This window comes from Tinamus guttatus, unplaced genomic scaffold, assembly GCF_059628265.1.
Source record: "Tinamus guttatus ecotype Peru unplaced genomic scaffold, ASM5962826v1 Tinamus_guttatus_pri_ptg000093l, whole genome shotgun sequence".
Classification (NCBI taxonomy): Eukaryota; Metazoa; Chordata; class Aves; order Tinamiformes; family Tinamidae; genus Tinamus; species Tinamus guttatus.
The window spans coordinates 623,308-651,164 of NW_028288627.1; the positions used below are offsets into that span (position 1 = coordinate 623,308).

General features: G+C 45.2%; 1 protein-coding gene across 1 annotated transcript in view; it reads right to left on the minus strand.

Annotated features, from left to right (window-relative positions):
• Window positions 1–259: 259 nt before the first annotated feature.
• Window positions 260–27,857, minus strand: part of POU2F3 (POU class 2 homeobox 3) — a 37,286-nt gene continuing 9,688 nt past the window's right edge. Inside the window, exons 4-14 of the mRNA XM_088520586.1 lie at window positions 23,191–23,225; window positions 9,746–9,850; window positions 8,831–8,933; window positions 6,870–6,952; window positions 6,175–6,357; window positions 5,644–5,785; window positions 4,627–4,763; window positions 3,228–3,389; window positions 2,362–2,428; window positions 1,680–1,812; window positions 260–895 (exon numbers count right to left, since the gene is read on the minus strand). Of these exons, the coding sequence (XP_088376712.1) occupies window positions 856–895; window positions 1,680–1,812; window positions 2,362–2,428; window positions 3,228–3,389; window positions 4,627–4,763; window positions 5,644–5,785; window positions 6,175–6,357; window positions 6,870–6,952; window positions 8,831–8,933; window positions 9,746–9,850; window positions 23,191–23,225 (1,190 nt within the window). The 3' untranslated portion in view covers window positions 260–855. The remainder of the gene's footprint in view (window positions 896–1,679; window positions 1,813–2,361; window positions 2,429–3,227; window positions 3,390–4,626; window positions 4,764–5,643; window positions 5,786–6,174; window positions 6,358–6,869; window positions 6,953–8,830; window positions 8,934–9,745; window positions 9,851–23,190; window positions 23,226–27,857) is intronic.

Consider the following 27,857-nt stretch of genomic DNA (forward strand, 5'->3'; position numbering starts at 1 on the left):
GATAAGTAAAAGGGGGAGAGTCAAGACTATTCTGAGGCCCATCAAATCAACAGAGACTACTTCTGTGTTCAGTGGAGTTAGAAGTTCATCCAGGGGTTTCTAACAGTGGCATCCTCCAGTGGAACAGCGAGGTTAGCTGCGAACAATAACAAGACCTGGACACCGATTTTGCAAAAAGAGGCAATCTTTTTTTTTTTTTAAAGGGAAAAATTAGAAGGCTCTAAAATACTTTAAAAAAGAAATAAAAAGAAAACAAAACCTTTAGAAACAGGGCAGAAGGACACAAAGCAAAGCAAGGTTGGTGGTGGATAAAGCACAGTGCCATTAACCTTGGCAATCTATTGGATACCAAGGCTCACATCTAGACGCAGGTCTCTGGTGAAATGAATTGGGTAACCTCGGCTCAGTTTGGGGGTTTATAGTATGTGTGCGTGATAGTAACATCATGATAGACCCTTCTTATGGGAAGCTCTGAAATGAGTGAGGGGAAAAGATGGTCATGACAGAGAAATCCTTCCAGATTGGAGATTGCCAAGCAATCCAGTGTGAATGCAGAGATTTGAAAGCAGAGGGCAGTGTTTCATGCTAATAGTGCTAAGCAGGGGATCATTCTTGAAGAGGATGCTTGGAAGATTATTAAAATGTCACTGTTGGCATTGAGAATCCTTGGGGAAGGTCAGTTGCAATTTGAGTCCCTGGAGAGGTCTGCTGCTCTGGGTTCCCCTAAACAAGACCTTCATTTGGCTGCGTTTTGAAGGCACTGGGATGCCAGACGTTGCCCCAAGCATTGTTCCTAGAGAAGCTGGTCCATAGCTAGAAGTCACAGCTCCTTTTACACATGATGGAGAAGTCATCTCAGTGGAGGTAGGTAGGTTGATTCCATCGGTACCAGGATCTGTTTGCGACACAGGGAATAAAAACTACAGTTGCCATATTGTTAACCTTTTCCCTCGAAAAAATCATCCCTGCTATTATGTTCAGAGCCTTGGGCTGGGCACTCAGCAAACCCACTGCTCCCATAAGGAGCGTGCAGCAAGCGTGTCTTTCCAAGTGACACCTTCCAGCGTGCTCATGACTGCATACATTACGTGCCTGCTGGACTTCCTCTGCGTAAGAGGAGGTCTGATTCATGGTGCAGGATCACCCTCGACTCTGAGTCATCTGTGACTCAGAAAGCCCAGCAGCTACAGAGCTACAACCTCTACTTTTGGTTGGTTTTCCACTAACATAGCACCCCTAACATTTAAAAAAGATGCTTCTTCTCCTCTAAAGAAAATCATTATCCACATTTGATCTGCCACTGTGAAATCATTATTCTGTGACAGCTCTGTGGATGGCACTGCAGGAGTGAAAGCTTGCTGCAGAGAAGGTTGTCTAAAAAGAAACAGCAAAATAAAGCTTCCTCTGCATCTTCCACACAAATAATTAGTTTAGACCAGTCCTTATAAGTTTCTATCCTTTTTGTTTTTGGAACAAGATCAATATTGCAAGCACAACTGGATTTTCTATTTATCTTGAAGAAGAAAAATAGTCATTTCTCAAGAAGCTTCAGGTTAGAGGAGAAGCTTCATGTAATAGCACGGCATCATGTAGCTCCCTAGATGTCCTTCTCTGAGGGCCCCTTGCTTTTCTCCCCAGCCCTCCAATGCCCTTGGCAAGGAGTAGACTAGAGACCTTACCCTGAAGAGTTGAAGCCGGATGAGTTCATTGCAGCTTTGGAGTTGCTCTGTGCTGCGCTGGGGCTGCTGGCATGGAGCGCACTGCCAGGGGACGAGGGCCTGCTGGAGTTCCCAGGGGAACACGAGGACGTTACTGTGTAGTAGGAGAAAGGAGAATGAGGCTGGGCTCTCCTTTCCTGCCAAAGGCCAAGCACTGCCACCATCCTTCATTCATCCCATTGCTCTCCTGATTCACTGCCTGCCCTGCAGCAGCAAGGATGCTGAATCTGCGAGGAGTGCCCTCTCCATCCCAAATAATTTCTGTGAGAATGAATTGTTCCTCGAGGAGATTCTGCCAGTGCTCAGCTCAAAAAATGCAGTAGCTTACTCTGTAGCACTCCTTTTATTTGGAGTCTGGGTTTCCCTGGCTCCCAAATATGAATACCGCAGTAAAATTCACCTAGCATTATCCTGGGGACAAAATTGTCTCCAGAAGCTTTCCACATCTTCTTTCTAGAAAAGAGAAAGCCTTGCTGGCTCATACCCCTTGCATAGCAGTTATGTGGGACTATTTTCTCTGGCTAAACCCAAGGGACGATTAAGAGTAGCCTGTAATCACGGCTTAGAAACTGACCAGTCACAGAGCAAGAACAAAGAAAGGAGGGAAGAAAATGGGACATGACACTGGCTTGGCATGGCTTACCAGTCCCGGGCATGGTGCTATGCACTGGATTGACGGAGAGGGGCCCCAAGGACCCTGAGGTAGAGACCTGGAGAGGAACAGAAACAGCAGTGAGTGGTTGGTAGGAGGCACTGCGTTTTGGGCGTTTCAGAGTGGATACCCTTAGCCAGGTTGTGGCCACCGGTTGTTGCTTCTCATTTGTTCCTTTGAGGAGTCCTTGCTGGGTGAGAAATCTCAGCTGACAATTAGTAACTGAGTGCCTGTAATCAAAGCAAGCCTGGGGCATCTGCTGATCAACTGTGGTACTCTACATACGATGCGTTGTTTGGAATGACTGATGAGCAAGCACATACTTCATATGGCACAGTCACAGAAAAACTATTCATTTAAGCTACTGCTTTAAGAATTCATGGCTTGCCAGCAGCATTTTAGTTTTGCAACTCTAAACCAAATGTGTTATGCAATGTGACCCAACTTCTTGTGATATTTGCCTGCCTTCTGATGGACCACTTGTCACTTGTTGCACAGAAGATTTCAAGACAAAATATTGCTTGCAAATATGTCCTCTCCCTACCATTCACACGTGCTTCAGCACCATTAATACTGCAGGGAGGTTTCTGTCACTTTTATACGTAGAAAAAACCTACTAACTAGCAGAAACACAATAGTATCTTGATTATGGCACGCCCAGCTGCATCTCTACCCACTACTGCAGATGTATTTGCCCACTGGGCTGTGGGATGGGCCTGCATGAACTCAGGGTCCTGTGCCCACAAGGAAATATCTTGTCCTGTTCCTTCTGAAACAAGCCCTGATATCTCTCCCTCTACCTTTTCCCCTCCTTGCCTGTAATAGCCTGTAGATCCCCTTAATCCAATGTCTCTCACCAGCCTGGAATTGTAGATGGGTGATTTAATGGGAGATGGCATTGGACAGCTGATCCGTTTTTCTTTCTGGCGCCGATTGCAGAACCAGACCCGAACCACCTCCTTTTCCATGGAGAGCTGCTCTGCTATTAAGGAGATCTCCTCTGAGCTGGGTTTGGGGTTCTGCTAAGAAAATGCAGGAGGTTAAAGAAAGGTCTGAGGAGTTCTACCAGATGCTTCTGCTGCTTGAAAGGCAGGAGAACAAGATCAGGGCTGGCTGCAAACTGGTGAAGGAAGAAAATTTGCTTTTAAGGCAAAGAGTAAATATTTGGATGGGAGATTATGTTTTGTGAACCAGAAAGTACCTCTTATTCAGCATAAAGTTTCACGAAATCAGTGGTGATGAATCACTACACTTGGGCCTGTTATTGCATAAAGCACCAAGCTCTTTGATCTTAACAGCACCCTCAATCATTGCTTGAGGGAAAACTAATGACTGGTAGTCTTGTTATGACTATATAGGACACGTGAACTCTGGGCACTGTTTGTACACTTACCTGAATCATCTCAGAAGAGATATTTCTGTTTTTTTTTTTTTTTTTTTTTTTTTTTTTTTTTTTTTAAACCACCTATTTTGTGGTGTGTTTAATAGTATTTAGCTCTATGGATTTTGATCTGTGTTGGAGACTTGAAAGGAGAAAAACATTTATTGCTGAGGTGCCAAGACATTTTCCCATACACAGAACATCTCATAGTAGCTAAAAATGAAATATCTATAATAATCTGAGAAAGATTGTCTTTAGCTCTCATTAAAAGCTTTCAGAGGAAAGCTTGACCTGAACAGATCTGATGGAGAAATCAAGGGCTGTTCAAAATTAATTATGATGAAATTTTTTCCATGGGTGACTTAGTTCTGCTGAGAGTTCAGGCTCAGTTCCCTCTTTGTTTTCTGTTGCAAATCCCACTCAAAAACTGAATGCTTGAAAAGTAAGAAGCTCCCCTTCTTGAGTGATTCAGTAACACCACCCAGAGTAATAGCTCTGGCCCTTCCTGCTTTCACCCTTTCTGCTGGCACAAGACCTGCTTAATGGAGCCTCCACTCCCTGTGATGCACCAAGTTCCATGACCCTCAACCTTAACTCGTGAAGAAAAGAGGCTGGTGCATGCTAGAAGATCAGCTTGGATCTGGGGCAGTGATTAGTGGAAGAGAACAAGAAAGTGTGGCAATGAAACTGCAATTTCTTCAAAGAAACGTTCACCAAGAAATAACTCTGTCCGATTTCTTGGCTTTGACTTTTCCCGTTAATGCTTTCAAGCATTTTCTAACAAGCTATCACAATGAGCAAAAAAGAAATCTATGATTGAGACTTGGTAAATGCCAGACTCTGAGGGAAAGCACATTGAAAGATTTTCCTCTCACATCTTGAAATCTTTTTTCCAGCGTGGAACGAATGTTGGTCTCAATGCTGGTTCGCTTCTTTCTTTTCCGTCCAAACATCTCATTAACGGAGGGGTAGGAATTGGGAGTGCTCATGGAAGAATCCAGAGGAGCAGATTCTGGAGAGAGAAAGATGAGAAAAGAGATTTTGAAGACCATCACTTGTTTTCATTCCTAGATTCTTTCCGGAGACTGTGGCTATTCCTAAAATAAGCAACAAGTTCTCAGATTGTAGACTCCTTCTCCAAGGGAGAATATTATTAAAATTGCTTCAAAAGTCTCAGATCTCTCAGTGACCTTGTCCACATATGGAAAGAAAGCTAGTGATAAAACTTTCATCTAGCCATCTCTGTAGAGTGCTGTATATTTTCAAATGATATAGTTTCACGTCGTTAAAGGTTTTGACTTACATCACTGGGATAAAGCCTCATGTGGCTGAGACTCCTCCTGAGATGATAAATTGGTTGAACATGTAATTCCTAAAGGAAGGGTAAGGGCTGGGTCAAGCATACCAGACAACTGGCACTCCTACACGGATTTGCAGCCCATGGGATACCAAGCCAATGCTCTTGCTACTGGGGATTCCCCTTGCAGTAATATCTTCCTTTTCTAATTACTGCTCATGAGCTGATCTAAGTGCTTTGAAAGGAGTCCCTTCCTACTCTTTCCAGTTTACACAGGGAGGGACTGAATGAACTAGCCCAGTGATTTGCCCGAGGCCATCTAACAGAGCAACAGCCAGTGCAGGAAAGGACTGCCCTGGACAAATTGCAATGTGAGGCTTAGATTACTAGAGTGAAAGGACACATGTGGTTTGATATCTAGATTCTTATGCAACCCACTGTGTGATACACAGAGGAGAGTAGTCTGTTACCAGCTCAGCCAGAGAACTAGAAGGCCATAACTCCATACCCCTGTTTTTTTATGAGATTCTTGGATGGGTCCTCTTAGGTACTTGCCAAAACCAACACCATTTCTGTACATAGCAATGTCACCTACCTGCATCACTCAGCCACTTCTCCAGCAGTGGTTTGAGCTTGCACATGTTCTTAAAGCTCAGGTTGAGGGCCTCAAAGCGGGAAATGGTGGTCTGGCTGAAATCATTGCCATAGAGCTTCCCCATGGCAAGCCCAACATCGCCCTGCGGAGGGGATCCGAATCATGACATGAGCCAAGAACCCCTCGCCCCAACAGCCTTCCCCTGTCAGACCACATTTCAGATCACTTCCCAAATAGATGCACTCTACTCTCCATGACCTGCCTTTGCGAAAGAGTGATTTTTCTTCCTTGTGGAGTCTGCCCTACAGTCCCCAGCATCCATATATTACAAGTTGTTGCAGATAATGATGTAATGGCAATGAAATATCAGAGAAGGCTGGTCTCTTCTTGTGTTTACATGAGGATGCTCCAAGGAAAACAAATCTGTATCTAATCCATCCCCTTCCTCTATCCACTCCTTCGCCACAAACTCCTCCATGCTACATGTCCATGTCATGTAATATCAACATTCCCATTCCCAAAGCTGCTCACCTGTGTAAACCCTAATTTGATTCGCCTCTGTTTGAATGTCTTAGCAAATTTTTCCAGCTCCTCTAGGTCACTGGGTTCTTCTGATGCTCCTGAGGGAGTTAGGTGCTTTGCCACTTGCAAATGCTGGGGTACATCCAAGTGGGGTTCGACTGATGAGCCAGGGAGTCCTGAACGGCCCACAGCCTGATAAAAACAAACCAAAGAGCATAGAAAGTCATAAGAGCAGCAGCAGAAAAAAAAAAAAAAAAAAAAAAAAAGCCAATGTGATGAACAGCTTTTTAATTTTAATGAGGAATAAGCATACCATAGATAAAAGAATGGAAATGGAGAGGAGTACTGTGATGGAAAAGGAGAGATAGAACAGCCTATCTACCATTCAGTTATCAACGTTCAAGTAGTCTGACTGTTCGGCCTTTCTAGAGCAGCCTCAGGAGAGGCAGGAAAGAGCCATGTAAAGGGACAACCTCTTTCACTACCAGGATGTGAACAAGGCATATTAAACCCATGAACTTGGACTGTATTGGTAGGTGGGGACAAGGAAGAGAGGGAAAAAGAATGCCAATTACCACAGAATTAGAAGAATTTTGCTTTGCATGTATTTGCCATTGACCTGGGGCCCGTTTCATGAACAGTTAACATGCTGCCCAGGTCTCCTTCAGTCCACCTGTGCCCCAGAAAGGCTGTGTGCAAGTTACCTGTGATGCTAAGCTGGGTCCCGGCTGGGAGAGGAGAAGGCTGCCCTGTTGCTGAGGGAATGAAAGGAGATTTGGCTGCAAAGCTGAGGAGGGAAAAAGAGACATTCGATCAGACCAGCTGCTTGGTCAGCATGAGAACAGCTGTACGTACTGTGCTCTGCACAGGAAAGGCTCAGGGAGTTCTGAAGGCAAAATCTCAATCAGCTCTCACTCAAAATAACAGACTTGCAACAAGTACAAATGCAGATGGGTCTGATTTGGGTTATGAGAAAGGAAAGGACCTGTTCATGGCTTTTTAGCCTGAAAGTTATTATTATAATAATGATACAGGTAAAACATTTCACACACGCATGCACCTAGCTTATTAACCTGGGGTTGAATTAGGACACAGGTATTTTACATAGATGTGTAACTTAGCTTTTAGAAAAATGCCAGATAGCAGAGAATTTACTGTAGCCTTGATGATGATTTTTTCTCAGTACTTAAATCACTGCAGCTATTAAAAATGTGCATCTTTCAGCTCCTTGATTTTATTAAAAATATCCTGATCTTACTGTTAATCTCATGAGCCTATCCACTCTACTTTGTATTACAGAATTCACTTTGAAGTGACATTTTGAAGCCATCTGACCCTTTCTTTTCTACCTTACTATATTTCAAATAAATTGGATTTCTTTTGGAATATATAAACTGACACAAAATGATGAAAGGAAAAAAGAGAAGAAATCTATAAAACTAACAAAAAATATTTATGGAGACTGTGTAAATGTTTAGCTGACAAATTGCCATGTACAAGCCTATATGTCTTCCAGGGAAATACTTACTTAGAGACTGAAGCACTATAGCTCCACAGAAATCTAGTTAGGTTTTGCAAGTCTATTGAAGTTGAAGCCCAGAGAATTTAGTGAGGATTTATAATCATTCTTCAAACCGTCAATATTTTCTACTGATTCTAGTTGGCAATAATAGGAGAATTTGTAGAAATGTATGGACTTCTAAAAAAAGGGCAGAGAGGAAAAAGATGATCTCCAGAATTTCTCCCATCCTCTCTCCCCTCAATTCTTTTTTAGCTTAGATATGAATGTGCAGAATCCCATTTATTTATTTAGATCAGTGTCTCAGTGAGCCTTCTCTAATGCTGGCACAACTTTGAATTTCAAATGCAGGCTGGTAATGAGGTGCACATTTTTAACAGTGAAGGTAATTAATCACTGGAATGGCTTGCCTAGGGACACGGTGGATGCTCTGTCATTTGCAGTTTTTAAAATCATGATTGAACACCTTTACAAAAGCGAAGCTCTAGCTCGACTTAAAACTATGGATGGGATTCAGGAATCACTGGTTAGACAGCTGATGAGATCGAGGCTGTGTTTTTGAAATGAAATCTTCAGCAGCGATAGTATGGTTGAAAGGATTCCCAGCATCAACCTGGTTGCCTGTTTCAACCTTTACACCACAGCTTCTCAGTTTAGTCTCGTTCTAAAGTACTTAGATCAACTCAACCACTCCTTAGGTTTCTGCAGTAACTGAACATAGTGTTAAGCCAATGAGGCTGAACACCTGGGCAGGCATCACCAAGAAAGCTCCATGCTGGTTTGCTGAAACCCAACTGGATCTTGTCTTGAATTCCAGAGATGGGAGCACCAGCAGGCCTGCAAAGGCTGGCCCCAAGGTGGCACTCTCGATGCGCACAAGCTGTAGGTGCTAGGAGCATCTCTGGAGCCCAATCTGTTCCACAGCACCTATACGTGCAAGAGCTCGTCCCAGGTGTGGGAACCAACACCAGGAGAAAACTGGGGAGGAACGGGGAAAATGTATCTGGTAACATAACAGGAGAACAGACAGTCATGCTGGGAAAGTTGTAGCAGAAGAGATTCAAAGCACAGCCATGAGAAGGGAGGTTCTTGCTAGATATGTATCTGCTTATAATGATACCCTCTTTCAGCTTTTACTGCTCTTACCTTGTTGTCCTGCCTGGGACTGAGAGAGAAGAAACTGGGGGACTGACTGCATGTGACCAGGAAGCAATACAAGCTGCTGCAGGGTATGAAGAGAGCTCATATCCTATATGGAAAAGCACGAGGGAAAAAAGATCAAAAAACATCTGTTCTTTGTACAGCAATACCACTCCAATTAAGCTCCGCAACTCCCTGCTCCTTTATACAACACCACCATTTGGACTCTCTTTATTCCAGATAGACTTCTTTTAGAGGACAGTCTCTCTGAAATGACACAGAAAAGATGTGCCTGACCCATCTCAGAAGCACTGAATGAATACTTTCTGCAAAATACTGATTTTCCAGCCAGGATGTGCTGAGATGGCTATAAAGCAAGGCCCATCAGCACCTGACTCTGCACCACCAACAACTTCTCAAGCTGATTCGGATCAAGAGTCGATTTAGCCAAGGACTCTATCTTTGGCATTAATCACACATCCTGGAAATAGGAAGACCATGGCGAACATATCCAACATCTCCATTTTGTGTTCTCAGCCTCCACAGTTATTTTTGGCACAAGGGATTTCCTGATGATTGGTGTGGTTTGCCACTTAGTAACCCTCAAATGAAATCTCTTACAAGATTGTGTCCAGTCTGTTTTTGAACCCATGTAAAGCTTTCTTCATCCTTTGGCAGAGCATTACGCAACAGCTACTGGCTGCTGTGAAAGAGGCTAAGAATTCTGATTTTGTCAATAGAGATTCACCGTTTCCAAATTCGGGAAAAAATGATATCCATCATATCCTCAAGTCTCCTTTGCTACTGTCAAAAAGTGTATCTAATTTGGCAAGTCTCTCTCAACAAATGCCTTTTCTCTGGAGATTCCTTGACCAGTCCCATTTAGGGCTTCTGTATTCCTGGATCTGCACAATCACTTACCCCTGCTATTTGGCTTCCAGGCATCATTGATGATCCCTGTACAAGGTGACCTGACCTGGGGGGGATTGCAGGTTGCAAGGTGTCGCTGAGGTCTTCAGTTTTAATCTGGAAAAGAGCACAGTAATTGTAGTGTTAGGGAACTGTCAGAGAGGTAGGGGAAGTCTGGACAGTTAGGGGTCTGAGATCAGTAACTCCTTTTAGAGAAAAGCAAGAGAGAGAGGCTGATTCCATCTCTGGCTTTGCAGAAAGGCATGGGTCATTTTGCATTTTTGTTTCCCAGTCTGCAACCTGGGCATAATTTTTCTGTGCTCCCAAACCAAGAGAGGGTCTGCAGTTTGCTCAATTCAAACACATTAATTAAAGAATTTTAGAGAATACCCAACTTAAGAACTTTTAAAGCACATGTGTGAGTGCTTTCCTCAGACAAGGCACTGATATTTCCACATTTTGTAAAATTATTAAAGTCAGAAGGCAATTCTCCTTTATAGATCACTATTTACTATCCTGTTGTGGCATTAGCTATAGATGACTTCTCATTTTGTCATATAGGTTTTTGCCCAAGGGCCCTCCAAGCCTTTGTCCAAGGGCCACTTTGGTCAACTTAAATGTTCAAGAAAGACTTTCGTCTACAAAAATCAGGATTGATTAGTCTACATTCTAAAGAGCAACATTTGCCCAGAGACCAGAACTGAATCTTTGAATCTGGTTATTTCATGCTCTCAGTGTTCATTTTTAACATTGCTGCTGTATAAGAAACTTGTCACATCACTTTTTCTGAGCTAGTCTCCTGTTCAAACCAACTGGGCCAGGAGAGAGGGGTCAGGAAACCTCTCTAGGAGATTTTAAAACTTTTTTTTTCCAAGAGTTTTGAGAAAGCTCTCTGAAGAGTTTCTGCTCTCAGATGACACTCAAGAGGAAAAAAAAGCTCTTATAGATCTATTCTAAGATGTCTTTCCTGAGAACGGTTTAAAAAAAAAATAAAATCCAGTCTTAGACTCAAGGTGTTCTCAAGCCTGAGAATGCTTGGAACAAGGTTCAAATCAGTGGTCCCATTCCTAATGCAAGCCTTTCCAGCATGAGAAGATGCTTCAGCTTCCACAATCTGGAATACCCGCAAAGCACCGGGATGGACAGGTTTGGAAACTGCAGTCCATGGGTTCAGCACCACACGCGCACATTCTTGCTACCTGGACTAAACCTCAGCAGCTCCCATGAAATAACTCCCGAGTCCAGCATCCCCGAAGAGACCAGTGGCTCCATTTGCCCGCGTTTTGCAGCACTGATTTGGACTTTAGTTTATACAGCCTCCTACCAGCAGAGGGGGACAAGAAATGCACCTTTTGGAAGTAATCGACCAACTAAACATTTTGTCCAAGGGAGCGTTTATTCCAGTTTGCGTAAAGCAAACAAATACAGAAGGCTCCACAAGAGAGAGAGCGAAGGATAAAACGTGAGCACGAGAGGCTCACAGCTGACATGCAAGGAACTGGCCCTCTAAACATGAATCTCTGCGTTGCAGCAGGAGCTGTGCAGAGGGAAGAGAATTACAACATCTCCTTTCATTACAGCTATAGTTCTGGACACTGCCAAAACTAGTTTTGCAATAATACTAGTTCCTTGCAACAAGACTTATACATGGTATGAATTCCAGTTCTTTCCTACCTTTCATGTTGGCATGGTCGTGCTCCTAGCTTGACGAAAAAAATCAGATGGAGAGAACTTCTTGATCGCTATCAAAGCGGATAGCATTTAAGTTACTAAATGTTAGATGAAAGGCTTGGGAAAATACACCGTTACCCCTGAGCCATCCACTCACCCCAGGCAAATGGTATGATGTGCGCTTTTCTTTCCCAGGGTGCATCGAAGAAAAAAAATAGAAAAAGAAAGAAAGAAAGAAGGAAAGAAAGAAAGAGGCATCCAAACCAAAAGTAAAAATAAATAAATAAATATGTATATATTACCCCTGCTTGCAATTCATGTGTGTCGGCCTCATATAATGCAGTCATCCAAGTCTGAACAGTCCCCAAAAGAAAAGATATTAGCGTCTTAGACAACCAGGCACTTGATCCCGTCTAAGTTAAGATTCCAATAGCAGTGGAGTGCTGAAGAAGAACGAGCCATTTCCAAACTGAAATCAATTTTTACAGCTGCCAAACGGAAAGATTTGGAGGCATTCCAGGCTGAAAGGGGTGTGTAGCTGCATCCCGGCATCGCACAACATGAGAACGGGAGGTGGGTTTGGCAAAGGACTGGTTCCCAATTTAAAAACAACAACATCTCCCACTGCTCCTTCCCCCGTCCCTGGAATTCTCTGGCTTTCACTTCTGCAGTAGGCGGGAACCTGGGTGTTCCCAACAAATCCTTCTCCTCTGCACCTTTTTTCATTGGTTTTATACTCAAATTTACTTCTCCCTCCTCTTCCTCTCCCCAACAGGCCTGCAGCTGGCTAATTGTTCATTAGTGCGAGTTCGGAATATATCCCAAACCCAACGTTTGGGATGGTTTATGCAAATCCTACACTTTCATTTTTTTCCCTGGCTAGACCAGCCTTATTACCAACTGTATGTTAAAAAAACAAAACCCCAAACCCCAAAAAACCACACACATTGTGGGCGAGGCCGCTCACTATCATGAGACTCCCTTAAAATAATGTAAATTCATATTAATAAAACAAGAGGAGAAGTTGCCTTCTTCTTTCTCAGTGCATCTGAATCATGTTTGCAGGCAATTTTTACAAATGTGAAAGAAAATTTTCATGATACTAACCAAGAAAGTTGAAATTGTCACAAAATCACCTGACTTAGCTATATCATGAGACTCATGATAAAAAGTGAGCAGTAATGATTTCATTAATTAAATTTGACCAAATCTTACTGCCCAGGACCTTGGTTTTACCAGGCAGTCAAGGCAGATGTAGGAACAGGGAACAAGTCACTGAAAACAAACATAGGTTTCTTGCCGCTGCATTTGATTTGGGGAAATTATGCAATCTAAGGGAAAACGCGCTTGTAAAACAGTGGGTGAAATGATGCACGGCAAAGATATCATGCTCCCAGCTGAAGAGAGGGGCAGAGCCTGTATTATCTGCTGCAGATCTGCAAGCTGGTGCCCCTTGGCGTGCGGGGACTCTGCGGCCAGCGCTCCTCGTGAGGAGGCAACGGCAGGCGGCGGCACCCGTGCGCAGAGCTAGCAGGGCTTCTCCGGGACACGAAGGGAATCGCGCTTGCCAATCTCAAGGGGATGTTTTCACGGCCTTAAAATAGGGTCAGCTGCCCCCGAGCAAAGCAAGAGGAAAACACACGGAGAGTGACTGGATGGAAATAGCGTCCTTTCCTCGGTTGGCGAGAGCGTCTGCTGGGCCTGGCCAACGATGGATTGTTTCTTACCTATCTCTGTCCTAAACACAAAAACAAAAAGCAAAACAAACTAAGAAGCATATTGAGGGCGATGGAAAATGATCAAAGCTCTTCAGCTTCTTGCGTAACCGATTTGTGGAAGGTGTTTCATAAACATTTCATAAGAAGCAGAATTATGAAGAAAACATCTCCCAACCTGCCTGCAATTACTGCACAGACTCTTCCTTACCAGTAGGAAGAAGGGGAGAGAAAAAAAAAATACATCTGTTTTGTAACAGATCTGTGAACTTCTGGCAAACATTAGGCTCGTGAAAACATCCTGAAGATACACTGCAAAGCTGTAAAAAAAAAAACAGCCTTGCATGAGGAAGTTGCAAAGATTCATATTAGCAGCTCCGATCTCACCACGTGGAAGGCCATACCCTTGTGAGACAGACAGGCCGACCGACTGACCCACATTTCATCCAATGAACTGGCACCTGGATGCCATTGGTTGGACAAGACGTCGGCTGCAGCCCTCTCTGTATCAACCCAGCTCTGCTACCCTGGTTGGCTTCAGGTACTTTACAAGCTGCCCGTGTTTGACAGCAATTCAACAAGTAAACCAACAGCAATGGCTGAATGGGTCACTGCTCGCTGGCAATCTGAATCACTCTTCATCGCCTATCAGGCCCCAAAAGTGTCAGCCTGGATACAGCCCCAAGCCAAGCCGCCTCTTTTTGATGAACGCTTCTGATGTCATGGTTGCTCCAAACTGTCAACCTCATGGCAAAGGTGGGATGACCAAGTGGTTCAGCATGCAGCTTGGGAGCTTTCCCCAAAGCCAGATAACAGTTCCCCCTACCCTGACAGATTGAGGCCATTTAAGTCACCACTGCCTTCTCCATTACCACTTATTAGGCAGGAGCTGTGACTACGACTCTAAGGATGAACTCTGGGCACAAAGACAATCATGCTTGTTGTGTAGTTTCTATTTAGATGGTAACCTCTTTGAAACAGATATTTATCTACCTTCACATTTGGCTTATCTCACAGTCAGCAACTCACAATTGTTTAAGAATCCAACTTACTCATTTCTCTCCCTGCCCCCATCCCGAATCTGTATGACTCTCTCACTGGATAGAAGGGAAGCCAGTGCGCAGAAAATTAAGAGGGTCTGAATTAATTTCCCTCTCCTGGAAACACCAGCGGGGTTCTCACTTGGCTGAAAATTTTCCCGAAGTGCTTTTTAACAGAACAAGGTTGTCTGAAATTGCCCCGAAGTGATCTGCCTGAAGTCAAGGGATGAAGTTTTACAATAGAAACAAGCATCCAAATCAGATCCATGGCTACTGCAGTTACCTAAGCCTTCCCACCTCCAATGGCGTAAGTGCACTTCTCTGAATTACCTGCACACGTGGGCACCATAAAATAAAAAACACACTAATAATAAATTATAGCAATAATAATAATGGGCTTGCAATTACTATTTCCACATGTACTATCCTGCACGTACAGCAAGGCTTAATAGCCACCCAGGAAAAAGGTAGAAAACCTTTATGTCAATGCAACAATGTTCACCTATATATTCTGATACCCTTTCACACTGAGGGGTGTGTGTATCCTTTCACACCGAGGGTTTTTTTTTTTTTTTTCAGAAACCGCCAGGATGACAGAAGCAGGAGCAATCCCACACTGAATGCCAAACAGACTACATCCTAAAGCTCAGCAATGACAGCACACCAAAAAATTAAAATGTAATCCCTAACCTCAACACACCTGCATTGCGGCTTTACAAGCCCTTTGAGTTTATTAATTGAGGCCTGATCTGATATGCCTTATCCTCCGAGCTCCAGCCGGGATGTTAACAGTTGTGCCTTAGCTGCAGTAAGAGTGGGAGTGGAAAATCAAAACTTTAAATGCAACTGAGCCACATACTTCACAAAGGAAAACAAACAGCACCACGCTTGGCTTTGCGATCGCAAGCATTCTGATATGGCATTCCCCTAGTGTTTTTCCTTGGAAAAATAGAACAGGAAAAGAAAGATGACACCCCTCTCTCCATTGTGCTGAAGAACAAACCTCAAAATAATCATGTGCAGCCCCACATATTTCAGAAGAAGGAGCTGGTCAAGAGAGAGGAGAACCGAAAATGGAGATGGGGAGAAGATGTGCTCGGCATGGCTGTGCTCCTGGGAGCGCTTGCTCGCACGGACACATTCTGACCACGTGCAGCTCTGCATCGAAGGCTGCCATCTCTGCCAGGTCCTCAGAAGCACAGAAGCTAGAGAGTGCAATCCCTGTTCAGAGAGCACAGGACTGCTGAACAGATATTGAAAAACAACAGTTTTCAACATCTTCAGTATTAGTACTCAAGCGTGTGGTGCCTTGGCTGCCAAGGCCTGTGGACATGCCAAGTTGGAAGGAGGAGAGGATGCCATTTTCTTGGTCAGAATGGTGAGAGCCTCCAAAAAAAAAGCACAGAAAACAATTTCACCACTGCGAAGCCTCTGATTTCTCCCACAGGTCTATTCCAGGACTCTCCCTTCCCTGGCCATCCCAAGCGTTCTCCTACATTGCAGCACTGCTCCCTGCATCTCTCAATTTCACTTGCCCAACTTCCAAAGCTCTCCAGAACTCCACCTCTGCCTACACCTTTGCGCTTATCTCCTCTGCTCCCACCCTGGGCTGCATCCCTGCCCCTTTCCTTATCAATCCGATTTCACACACAGTAGGCCTCATGGCTTCTCCCAGGCCCTCTTGCATGCTCACACAGGTTCCTTGGAGCCTAATCATGTTCCCGTTGGAATCAGCAGCAAAGTTGCTGCACTGGGCTTCTCTGGGGCCAGGATCAGTCCCTTAAATGTTCTCAAATTCCCTGCATGAAGATTTCCCTCTCCGTGGATCCCCAGGTAGCGGGAGCAGGCCGGGCCTGCCCTATGCTCTCTGTGCTGTTGGCCAGCAAGAAACCGTCTAAATACCTGGCACTGCCTCCTTGCTGCACAGCACCGCTGTCCCTGGGTCACTCATCCGCGAGGAGGGCAGAGGCACACGCTCACGGCGCAGGTACCCTTCGAGAGCAAGGCGCTTTCCGCCACATCCCGCATTCGAAAGGAATTAACTCGGAGTCAGCCAGCTCCCGTGACTGGGGCTGGCTTTCTCCCAGCTCCGCAGGTTTCTCTGATTGGTTCAGGGTAGTTTTGGCACCCACTGCTGTGCCCCAGGGGACTGGGACACAAGAGAAGCAGCTAGAGGGATTGCATTAAGCACACACAAGTAACATAATTAAAAAAGAGAGAGTGAGAAAGATCAACTTTGTTGGAGAATATCACATAGACTCTCTTTTCAAGTGGAGGGAATAAAGTGTAGTGATTGAGGGGGAGAGGGAGCTCAGAACAACCAGTTCTCAGCTCCATTTCTGGCTCTGGGCAACTTGCATGTGCAGGAGAGGCAGGCGAGAGAGTTTCTCGCTAAGGAAAGCCCAATGTCTTCTTCCTAAGGGACTGGGCAGCGCTGGTTCAGCCCACTGATTTCACATGGAGCGCTAGTAGATTAGCACCTCTGGGAAGAGAGAAAGTGCACGCTGATGTCAGGCTTCCAAAATTAGAGGCCTTGCTTGAAATCCCATCGTCTTCACCTTTTTATGCTATGACTTGTCCTTCTACAAAATGGGTGCAGGGCCCCACCCTTGCTGGGTGGTGCAGGCTTTTGATTGAATTCTTGGAGCTCACCAGATGAAAGGCCTTCAAGAAGTCAGAGTCCTCTCCTTATTACCGATGAGCCATTCTCCACTAGGCAGAGGAGTCATATCCATGCACTGCAGTTCATGAAACTCAACACACAAAAAAGTGCCGCGCAACCTAAATAGTGGCTTGACAGTGACAACCATGCCTTAAGCTTAGTTTCTATCAGGAAATAATTGTTATGTCCCCAGAGACAGCTCCACAAAGCCAAGGCTTGTCCCCTGCAAGCTCAGAAAACATTTACCAGAACAAATTACCTTGAAGAGGAGGTTCTTCTACATATCTGTCTTAGGCAAAACAGTGCCATATATAGCAACAGAGGACTCTCCCTCAAGCCAGGTAAATGATGATAGGAGCCTAATGGAGCAAGGAATTTGCATGAAGTCCACAAATTCATCCTGTCTGTCTCTCCCTCAACAATAAGACAGCTGACTCCTGCACAGGATATATTGCCACTGGACCAAGGCAGCAAGGGTAGGAAGTAACTTACAAAAACAGTTTGCTCTTTAGAAGCCTGGAGGAGGAGAACAGGATTTTTATTTATTTATTTATTTGGATCTCAGGGAGTAGGGGGATTCCAGCCACCTCAGAAGCGATGCTGGCTGTTCGTTGACTGTTACTGGCTAATACAAAAATAGTTTAGTCCACCACTTAGAGAAAAAAAACCCTCAAATCCTTCTGCCTCCTTTCCCCCCACCTCCCCCATTAACTTCCCGAGAGACTCCCTAGCATGTTTTGGAATTTGTTCCCAGCAGTCTCATGTGAGGCCCTCTGTAAGGCACCAGAACAAAACTAGCTTGAAGAAGAGGTTTCTCCACATATCTGTCCTAAGCAAAACAGTGCCATATATAGAAACACAGGACTTTCCCTCAAGCGAGGGCTTTCTCTGATGCTTTCCCAAAGGGCTGCATTTCAATGAAGAACCAACACACAAATACAAATTTATGCAATCAGTCTATCCCTGGGATGGAGCAAGGAAACTTCAAAAGGGACAGGCCAGGGAGGTATTCTGCTTAGATCCAGAGTCAGTCAAGGCAGATATGGACAGCTGGGCTGATTTTCACTCAGTGAAGGCTCAAGAGATGAAAAGCAGATGCAAGACTTAGGCTGATACCCTGGGGCAATGCAGAGAAGAAGGGAGAGTGAGATCCGAATTGATCCCCAGAGGGAAGAAGGAAGCAGGATGTGAACCTTTCCTTGAAAGGAGGGCAAAACAGGACTGGGATGGAAATCGAGGGGCAGACTGAAACCTGAACTACCCACAGGGCAAAGCCAAGCAGGAACAGAAATGACATATGTGGAACACATGAGATTAGGGGGAGGTGGGAACACAAAGTGGAATGAAAAGCAGTGAGAAGAGAACCCTGCGGGGAGGGAAGCCCTGATGGAGCAAAATTAAATCTGCAGGGAGTTTTGCATCCCAGATATTAATAATAAACTACTGAGCAAGTTAGGCCCTTCTTTTCACCTTCAAAAGGATGGAGGGGAGGAAGAACTTGTCTGTGGTTGAGCACAAGACTATGAATCAGAGAATCTGAGTCCATATCCCAGCTCTACCAGGGAGCAAGGCCCTGGATTACAATAAGCCTTGATGTCCACAGGCAACTGTCCTATAAAGCATCCACTGATTTCAACTGCAATCACAGTACTCAGCAGCTTTGGAAAAAGCCAGGCAGTCCGTCTCTACCTGCTGGGTCTGTAAGACAGGGTTAAACACCTCCCTACCTTCCGGAGGCACTGGGATGCTAAATTCATTAGCAAAGTACCTTCAGACGTGTGGGCGGAAAGTACCAAACAAGGTTGAAGTGCTATTAATGACACTGAAAAAGGGCCACGAGTGATTTTAGATCTCAAATGCAGTTTGCCCACTTTCCTTTCTCACATCCTTTATCTACAGAGTTGAGCTGTGAAGGCCTGAGCCAATTTTCATTGAAAAGCACCATTACAAACCCTAAGTAAGACAAGAAAAAAGTAAGCTTCCTTGGACAATGAGTCTGCCAGACATGAACAGGGCTGGAAAGTGACCTGGGCGCTAACGGGCTCCAATGGGGGTTCCCCTTGGGCACCACGTGCAGGAGGCAGGTGATGCTAACAGGACCCTTCACTCGCTTTTGGAACGGAGGAATTTTTCAGAGGCCATTGCCCTAACTGCTCTTTTGGTAAGCACTAACTAGCAGACACAAATTTAAGTGCTGAGTTCATGTACCAGGCCACTTCGAACACAAGCTGTGTTTCTGTTTTACTCTGTATGCTTTCCTGCATTTTCTGAGCATCTCCTGCACCAGCTATACACCTCCAAGCCACCTCCTTTTCCCAGGTAAAGCCTTCCCAAAACCCAATTTCTAGAAGTCTTGTAGGAAAAAGATGTATCCTTATTACATCCCCACATGTGTGTAAAACAAAGAAATCAAAGTGAGAGGAGTAAAGCGCCAACAAGAGAATTCAAGCTGTGCTAAGTCTGGGCTGCTCAAGCACACCACTGCCTGCTTGTCTGTCTTAAATAATGCAAGGTCTCATGGCAGGATCACGTTTATATTGGTACAAATACCTAACCTGTCATTATCATTAAACAAATGACAACCTGTCTGCAGGGATTTACCTTCTGCTGGAGCAAAACTGGATGTCATACTTGGATACAGAGCACACGCAGATACTTTCAAGCTTTTCCTGCGCTGCTCGTGCATCACCCTTCAGCCTTATATCCAAGGGGGCTTATTCTCTCCTAGCAATAAAGTGCTAATAAAGTTCTCAAGAGCACGAAGTGCTGGGAAGATCTCCCATTCCCTTCTCTGGAAAGACAACCTTCCTTCTGCCGTAGCACCCAGAGATTGCCTTGCTCTAAGGAAACAGATGATAATCCTATCCCTCATTTTCCTCGTGAAAAATAAATCAGTAGTTCACAAATTGAGTCTTTCCTACTTTGACTGTGGATGAAATGAATCACTGTATGCTGGACTGTGCTCACACCATGCACATGACCACTGTCATCTCCCCAAGCCTTCAGCCCTAACTCTGTGTGCGTTTTTCAGAAAGCAGCACTATCTCAAGGATTGACTCCAAAGGGCAAATTACCTGGCTCTCAAGAACTGCTTTCTTCAGGGCGATCTCTGAAAGCAAACAATGCAATATCTTCTGAAAGGCTGCACACAACATATACCCATGGGGAAATAAAACAAACAAGACCTCATAAGACCGCAGCAGCCTCACCTGGTGAGCATCACTGCATGATACCAAGGAAAAGTCCTGATTCAACACTTTCAGTGAGACCTTTTTTCAGGTCTCACTTGATGCCCTTCTGTTGCAAAGTTCTGAAGCTACATTTGCTGAGTTACTCACTTCTCTACCTGACACTGTCTGGACAGGATCCCAAACCATCTAGAAGCAGATGTCCCTATCCAGGTTGCCAGCGGTGAAGGTGAAAGTTTATTGCTGTCTCTTTGCATTTCCCTTGATATAAACAGGAAACAACTGGCATTAGACTCACTAAATAAAAAGCCAAACCAGATAGGCAAGGCAGAAGATGCTTCTTTTTCTATACACACCCTTTCCCCTCTCATTCACATACAAATTATTGTTGCATCCAGGTGGGAGGAGAGTTTGAAGAGGGGAGGGGGTAAGAAGTGTTTGCCAAATAGGCTGAGGGATCAGAAGGCAGCTTTCTCATAAAGAGCAGGGCTGACCCAATAACGGCGAGAAAACCTCAAACTCCACAAGAGTTTCCCTCCTCCCCGTTTGCAGGGTGAGAGCAGCCGCAGCAGGGAATGGGTAAGCAAGGGGTCTAACCAGGTCACTCCACCCTTCTCTTCCCGCCTGGAGCGCAACATGGGAGGGAAGCAGACCTGAAATGTAGGCCATCTACAAAGACTGGGGGAGAGGCTTAAATGATGTGAGATTTATGATCTTCAAAGTGATTAGCACCCAGCACTCCAAATAAAGTCAAAGAGAGCTCAGCAGCTCTTACACTCAGTCCCTAGTTCGGTTTCAAACCATGCTTCTCTGGCTTTGGTTTGAAAACTTGAACGGCAAGGTAACAAAAAACCCCAAACCCCAAACCAAAATTAAAAACCCCATCAACCTCCACCCTGAATGATTTTACATGAAAACACTTTGATATTTCCATATCCCTGCTCTCTCTTCTTCTCATTATTTCAAACGTATTTGCCGAACCAAAGATAAATTCACCAATGGCTCAGGTCAGCTTGAAACCCAAGTGTATCGCCTGCATGCATTTGGGCTCATTCTCATTTAAAATAATAATAATAGCAATAATAATAATGGCTCAAGTAAACACAAGGACTATCCAAGAGAGGGAGACAAAGAGCCACGCTGCCTTCAGGCCTGTTTACACATACCTATGTCCACTCACCTGCAGTTGCTACAACCCCATCACAGACATCACCCCAAGGCCCCTTCTGTGGGCACTACTGATGTCCTGGGGAATCAACACAACTCGCCAGGAAAGCTATTAGGATGTGCTTGTTCCCAAACTTTTGCTTTTTAAATCCTGATCAGCCCCCAGACAGGTTTGTTATTCAGGTACGTGCACAGATGTGTGGACATGAACAAAAGGGACCCTGGGGTATCACAGTGGAAGCTGAAAAGGAAAAGGAGGGAAAGAATGTGGCAAAAGATTGCCGTAAAACCTCAGCCTCTGTGGGAAGAGGACATCTCTGTCCAGTAAACTGATCCAAATCCTATAGAATCCGAGGCTATCTGATCCCAAGAGTTTATCAGCATCCTCTCATTTAGCGGCACGCAGAGGACTAGGACCTTAGAGATAATGGGTCACATCATCAGGCAGTGTAAAGCAGCACTGCTTCACCAGTCAATAATGTTTCCTTGATTGACCCCAGATGAGGATCTAGTTCTAACATCTTTGTGGTGTTGCCATAGGAAAAGTTTGCAACATGTAACGATCTTGTACTTTCATAGCTTATTTCTATCTGGAGGGAATTTTCTTTTATCGCTAGTTATGAGCAGATTGGATTCTTCTCCTGGCGTGTAGAAAGCCTGTGCTTTGGGCTCTGCAATCCACAGAGCTGGAGACATAAGACTTTTTGTTTTCGGCTGGGTTTTCCAAAAACCTGGAAGATGGCTGAACGTGTTAGGACATCTTTGATAGGAAGTTACGACCCACCCAAAAGCGGAGCAGCCAAACCAAATAAACAAACAGCAGCCTGCTGACATCTGTCAGACAAAGAGCCACCAAGGCAAACTCGGAGGGCAGAGAAGTGATGGGGAAAGGTTCCAGCTGCCCACCTGCTGTCACCAGGAAGCCTTTGCAAAGGATCACAACCCTTGAACCGGAGAAACGTGAAGTTGGAGGCAGGAGGGCTGCTCAGCTGTTAAAGTGCCAACATCTGCTTTAAACACTCATGCTTGCCCGTGGAGGTGCAGCGCCGTCTGCTTTCCTCACTCCAGCTCCCTGGCTACCCCCAGAGCCCCGTGGCGGGTGACTAGTGCTCTGGACACCCCCCTTCTGCTCACTAGATCTCAGTCCAACACCACTGATGGCCACAACAGTCCCTGCTTTTGGACTCAGAACATTTCTGCAGGCCTCTGCACACACTAAAGATCAATACTCTCCAGAGGGCAGACACCTGCCTCCTCCTGCAATTCTGCTTTAAAGCTCAGGGATTTCCTTAGAGCCACCTCTGCAAACCTCCAGGCAGTCTGTGAGACAGGAGCTGCTTTTAGCTGCGAGCAGCAGAGAACAGAGACCAGTGAACACAGCAAAGACAGCAGTTCTGTTGATTCTCGCGTTCGTTTGTAACCAGCACCCTGCTCCTGTGGTTTTTAGAAACACTTGCATTTATCTGCTGTCCCTTTCCCCACTGTCTTGCAAAGAGGAATCTGCCGTTGCAGGCAGGCCTGGTCTTGACCTAGGCACTCCAAGACCTCAAACCACCTCATCTTCAGTCCTTGCTGATACTCCTGTGAGTCAGATCCATGCTCTCAATCTTGCATACCACAGTGCTTTCAGCGTCGGTGTCACATGCAGTACAAATGCATGGAGCTTTGGGGTGGGATTTGCATGTTCCCCAGTGCAACTGAGGTCCCTTTTGTTTCTAAATGACAGCGGAAAAAAATAAGAAGCCAGAAAAAGCCTCCAGCAAATGATGATTTAAAGAAGCTCTGTAATCAGCCAACTTCAAGGAAATAGGAAAGCTTGGAAACCCGAAGTACCATGTGTGATTTTGTCCCACAGGGGGAATTGGGAAGGACTTTTGTGGTCTGTTTAACGGTAGCTTATTACCTAATAGTATATCTCTTAGCATTAGCTCCTTGGGACCCAGCAAGACAAGCAATTAAAACACTGTAACTCAAGAAAGTAGGAGAATACCTGGTAACCCAGGGAGAATCTTACCTGCCTGTTAAATTCCAGCCCATTCTGCTCACTTCCTACAATGAAACAAACAGAAAAAGGTCTCAGTATTAATAACAGTCAGCATCGATCTGGGCTTCGCAGACCTCAGGACAAACAGCTGAAGATGTGCTGCTTGCCCAGCTAAGGGGGAGGAGCAGGAAAGCGAAGGCAGCAAGGGATACACGAAGGCAGCTTTTGCAATGTTTGGAGATACCAGCTTTCTGCAGAAATAAACAGAGCTTCTGCTTCCAGATACCCGGCCAGGCAGAAGGGTGGGGGAGAGCTTACTGATTAAAAGGGAGATTCCAGCCGAGGTGAGCTGGAGGACATTACAAATCTCCAAGGAAATCCAGGAGCAAGGTGTTATGCATAAAGCAAAAGCTAACAGCGCGAGAGGCTGGCAAGCAGGTGGCCGCGGCTGCTAACCAGAGAGCTTCAGGAACCCATGTGGCATCAAGTAATTACGGGATATCTGAAGGAACAGAGGGTGCCGTGGGGTTGTGCTAAAGAGGCGTCTCCCTGATTCCAAAAGAGATTGGCAGGCACAGGGGGAAAAAATCAGACAGGTTTCAGCCTGAAGGTACCGCACAGGCCCTCACTCATTCCCCTTTGATGATAAACATTCTTCCCCCCCCCATCACACCTGCCAAATTCATCAAGAACATCACAGAGGAAAGGCTATGTCGTACAGATATGAATGCTTTAAGGGATTCCACGAAGCCTCTTTAGTTGCAAAGGCAACCCCAAGAAACACCTTCCCTTCCCTTTGCAATCCATTCCCCAATCATTCTCTTCCACTCCAACCAAGTTTGTGATAAATAGTCTCAAATCGTTTCTATCTCTCTGGCACAAGCCCTCAAGGCCTCCTGCTTCTGTTTCTTCCAGCATAACGTTCCCCCTAAAGCAGAGCCCATGCCTTGTGATCTGATCAAGCTTCAACGCATCATGTTTCTTTGGAGTTCACGTCTGCCTCTTGCAAAAAGTTGGGAAGGGGGGGAGGCTGTGCAGGGAGAAGTACAGATCCAGCTCTTCTACTGACTTGCTTCTAACTGAACAAGCTTCTGCCCCAATCCAGTGCACAGTTTCTCTGCTCTTACCATACACATAATATTCCCAAGTGAATCATCATCTTTCTTTGAGATGTTCAGCAGGAGTGTGCTTGGTACAATTATTCATAGATAGCAAAATAGCTTTAGAATCAGTATAAAAACCCCATAACAATTTCATGGCTCCCTCTGCTATCTAGAAACGGTTCTGGAGATTTTATCTGCCGCACATGAAGAGCATTGACAATGAAAATTAAGGTGTCTTTGTTGCTCTCCTTCTGCAGAGGTCTTTGTTATGGGACAGTATCAGGGTGCTACTTCTTGCTGCTGATGGCTTCATCAGGCTTCCTCTCTATGCCTTGCAATATCCCCCTTTTTCCTCTGTCTCTTGCAACTCAGCCCATTTCCAACCTTGGATCTTCTCCCCCGGCTTGCCTGCATTTCTGCTGTGCTAGAACCTGCCCTCTCTTCCTGTCTTCCTCCTGACCTGCTTTTCAAAGCTTTTTTCTCTTCCCAATCTCAGGTCTTTATCTTCTCCCGTGTAATTCCCTGCTCCTGCTACAGACTCCAACTTGCCACGTGCTCCCGTGCTCCCCATTCGTCTTGCTGTAACCGTCCCTGACCACCTCTCTCCAGCTGCTCCTGCCTGAGGAGCCTGTTCATTCATTGCGTTCCAGCTCTAAGCCCCAAGAGCCAACGACTGCACGTATAAATGATGGGAATGCTGATAGTGTTAATAGATGATCGCAATCTGTATCCACACACCTGAGCAGGGCTTTGTGATGATCTTCAAGGCCTGCAGTTTCTGCCTTTGAAACTCACAGGGAGAGGGGGGATGATGTGATCTAAGGCAGTAGCTAAAGGGAAGAAAGGCAAAGAGGAGAAAAGAAGGAAATAAATTTCCTGGTTGCTAAAATAGAACAGGAAGTAAAAGGTAATCTGCTTTCTTGGAGGAGTTTTGCTCACATTCGAAAGCAACATGTTGGTGAGGCAGGATGCAAAGACCTTGAGGGAAATCCCTAGGTTCCAGTGATGATGGGTCTGAGTCACCCATCATACACCCCAACACTTGGAACTCAATCCACAGCTGGAGCAGCGTTTTGCTCCATGTCTCTACTACAGCTGGAGCCAAACTCTCCAAACAGAACTGCCAAAAACGCAGTGGTTCAAAACACCCAGGTCTGAATCCTTCAGCACGTTTTTTCTTCTGGTTCTCAGCTCCCCGTCTTTTAATTTTCCCTTCCTGCATAATCCAATGCCACTGATATACTCCTAGCCTTCTTTTTCATTACTGCTTCCCATACAAGGCTAGAAAAAGCCTCCAAGTCCTAAACACTGTTCTCTTGCATCAACCACCTCAAATCAGGGGGTGAGAGCATCTCAGTAGGATATTTTGTGCCAATGGAACATGCTGGAAATACACGAGAGATTGACATTAAATCAGCCGTATCTGGGGCGTCTAGGTCTGAGCGAACAGCCCCAGGTCATCTTGGTAGACAACGAAGGCAATAGGCACTTCCAGAGGCCATTCACCTGACCTATCTCAGACGCCTATCTTAGGCTGAGATGAATGGCCCTCTGGAGATGACTATTTCTCTTTATTGCCTGCAAAGGGACCCAGGGGCAACTAGTTAAAGCTTAGATGTCCAATAGTGAGATATTTAAAAGTTGGGTGAGGTGATTTCTTCTTCCAGTGGTTATGTAAATGGAGACTGGATACACAAATCTCTTCAACTTTTCAGCAGGACTGGTGAGATTGATTTGCAAACAATTCGCATCCTTTTCTATTTCAGTAAAAGCTTGTAAGTCAAGTAGAATTAAGATAATTTCAGCTGCAAGGCACGGTTTGGGTGCAATAAGGACAACAACTCTCTTCTCTCAGTTAAATCACTAACTTTCCTACTTACGTTTTAAAAATAGACCCAATTTCCTCCCTGTTTCAGGGGACCTGCATTAGACCCACAATGAAGTATTCACTTTTCTCCTTAAATACAATGGTTGCTCAAACAGCAAGGATCTGCACTTTAGATTTAATCTTTTTTAGCTCCGGGAGATAAAAAGAAAGGAAAGTGTAAGTGGCAGCAGATTCTCAGCCAGAACTGCCAGAACTCCACTAATTTTGGTGGAGCCTCATGCCAGCCAATGACTTGCCTCTTGCTACACTAGTCAGACACAATGGGATCCAGCATCTCCAGAGTCTGCTAAACACCGTCCTCCCCTCCTTAAATTGCATCAAATGGGGGAAGCCCTGGGATTTAAAGGAAGAAAGACTGCTTTGAGCCCCTTGCTCTGCACTTCCAGGGAGCTTCCCCGTAGCACAGGATTTAATTGCCCACATTATGGCAGTCCTGGACAGAGGGAATAAAGCAGCGATAAGCTCAGCTGGCTCCCGGCAGCGCAGCAGACGGGGACTACGCTCCTCTCCTTGGTTCACCTGGCAGCTGCTTTGCATAGCACTGGCATCAGATCTGGTGCGAGTTTGCCTGGGGAGGTTTCTCTGGGGATGGGAGCAGCAGAGCAGTTCCGGATGGATTTCCCCCCACCCGCTCTTATTCCCCCCGCCTGGAATGCTTTGTTTACTATTAAAACCAAATACGAACGCTCTATCAGAGCTGACACGATTCCCACTGAAAGCCGCTGAGCCAGTCCGGCACATGAGGATAAAAGCACCATAATGGGAGAAAATAAAATCAAGATTGTGGCGCACCTTCATCTTAGCAAGGCAAACACATGCACTGACATGCAGTTGTCACCTATGGGGAGTGACAGCCGCCCATGGCTTCCCACCTGATGACAAAACCAGAGCCGCAGCCAGAATGCCCCTTTTATTCCCCTTTCCACCCAACTACGCACTTAATTCGACTCACAGTTTGATCTCGGCTGTGCAGAAAGGACAGGGAATTAGAAAATGATTTCAATCTTGAACAGGTGCTGGGGAATTCCCACAGGGAATCAGTTTTTACAGTATGCATTTGGGAGGGAAATTCAGAACAGCTAAATGATGGTGGAGGAAGAGTGCCAGGTAGACACCAGACAAGGGATTCAGCTGCTTGGGCTTAGATGTCTAACTTTTAGGTGTCTAATTCTGAGCCAATTGCTTTAGGCTCCCTTTACAGCCAAGGAAAGGAAGCAGGCGCTTCCAGAGGGCAATGCAACTCACCCCAAGATAGGCAGAGGAGACATGAATCACCTTCGGAGATACCAATTTTCATCATTGCATTTACACATTTACAAGGTGCCCGGGGTGAGCAGGTCAGACTTGGGCATCAAAGTATTCTGTGTCTAAAATTAAGATTAATCTCACCTATCCCAAAGTATGTTAGCACTTCAGCTGATAAAGTACAATGTCATTAGAGACTGACAAAGCAGGCTAGCTGCAGGATACCTCCCAGCGTACATTTTCTACAAGCTGAGAAATTAACTTGTTAGCACTATCTAATACAGGAACCAACTCTCTCATCTCAAATGACACAGAAAGTTGAAAAATCATCCGAGTAAAGAAAAAAGGCAACAATTAATCATAACTACAAATATTTGATCCACAGCTGTAAATGACACAAAATGTTAACCTGCACTGAAATGGATGTGGTCCTAATAAGTTGAAGACATATTAAAACTCCT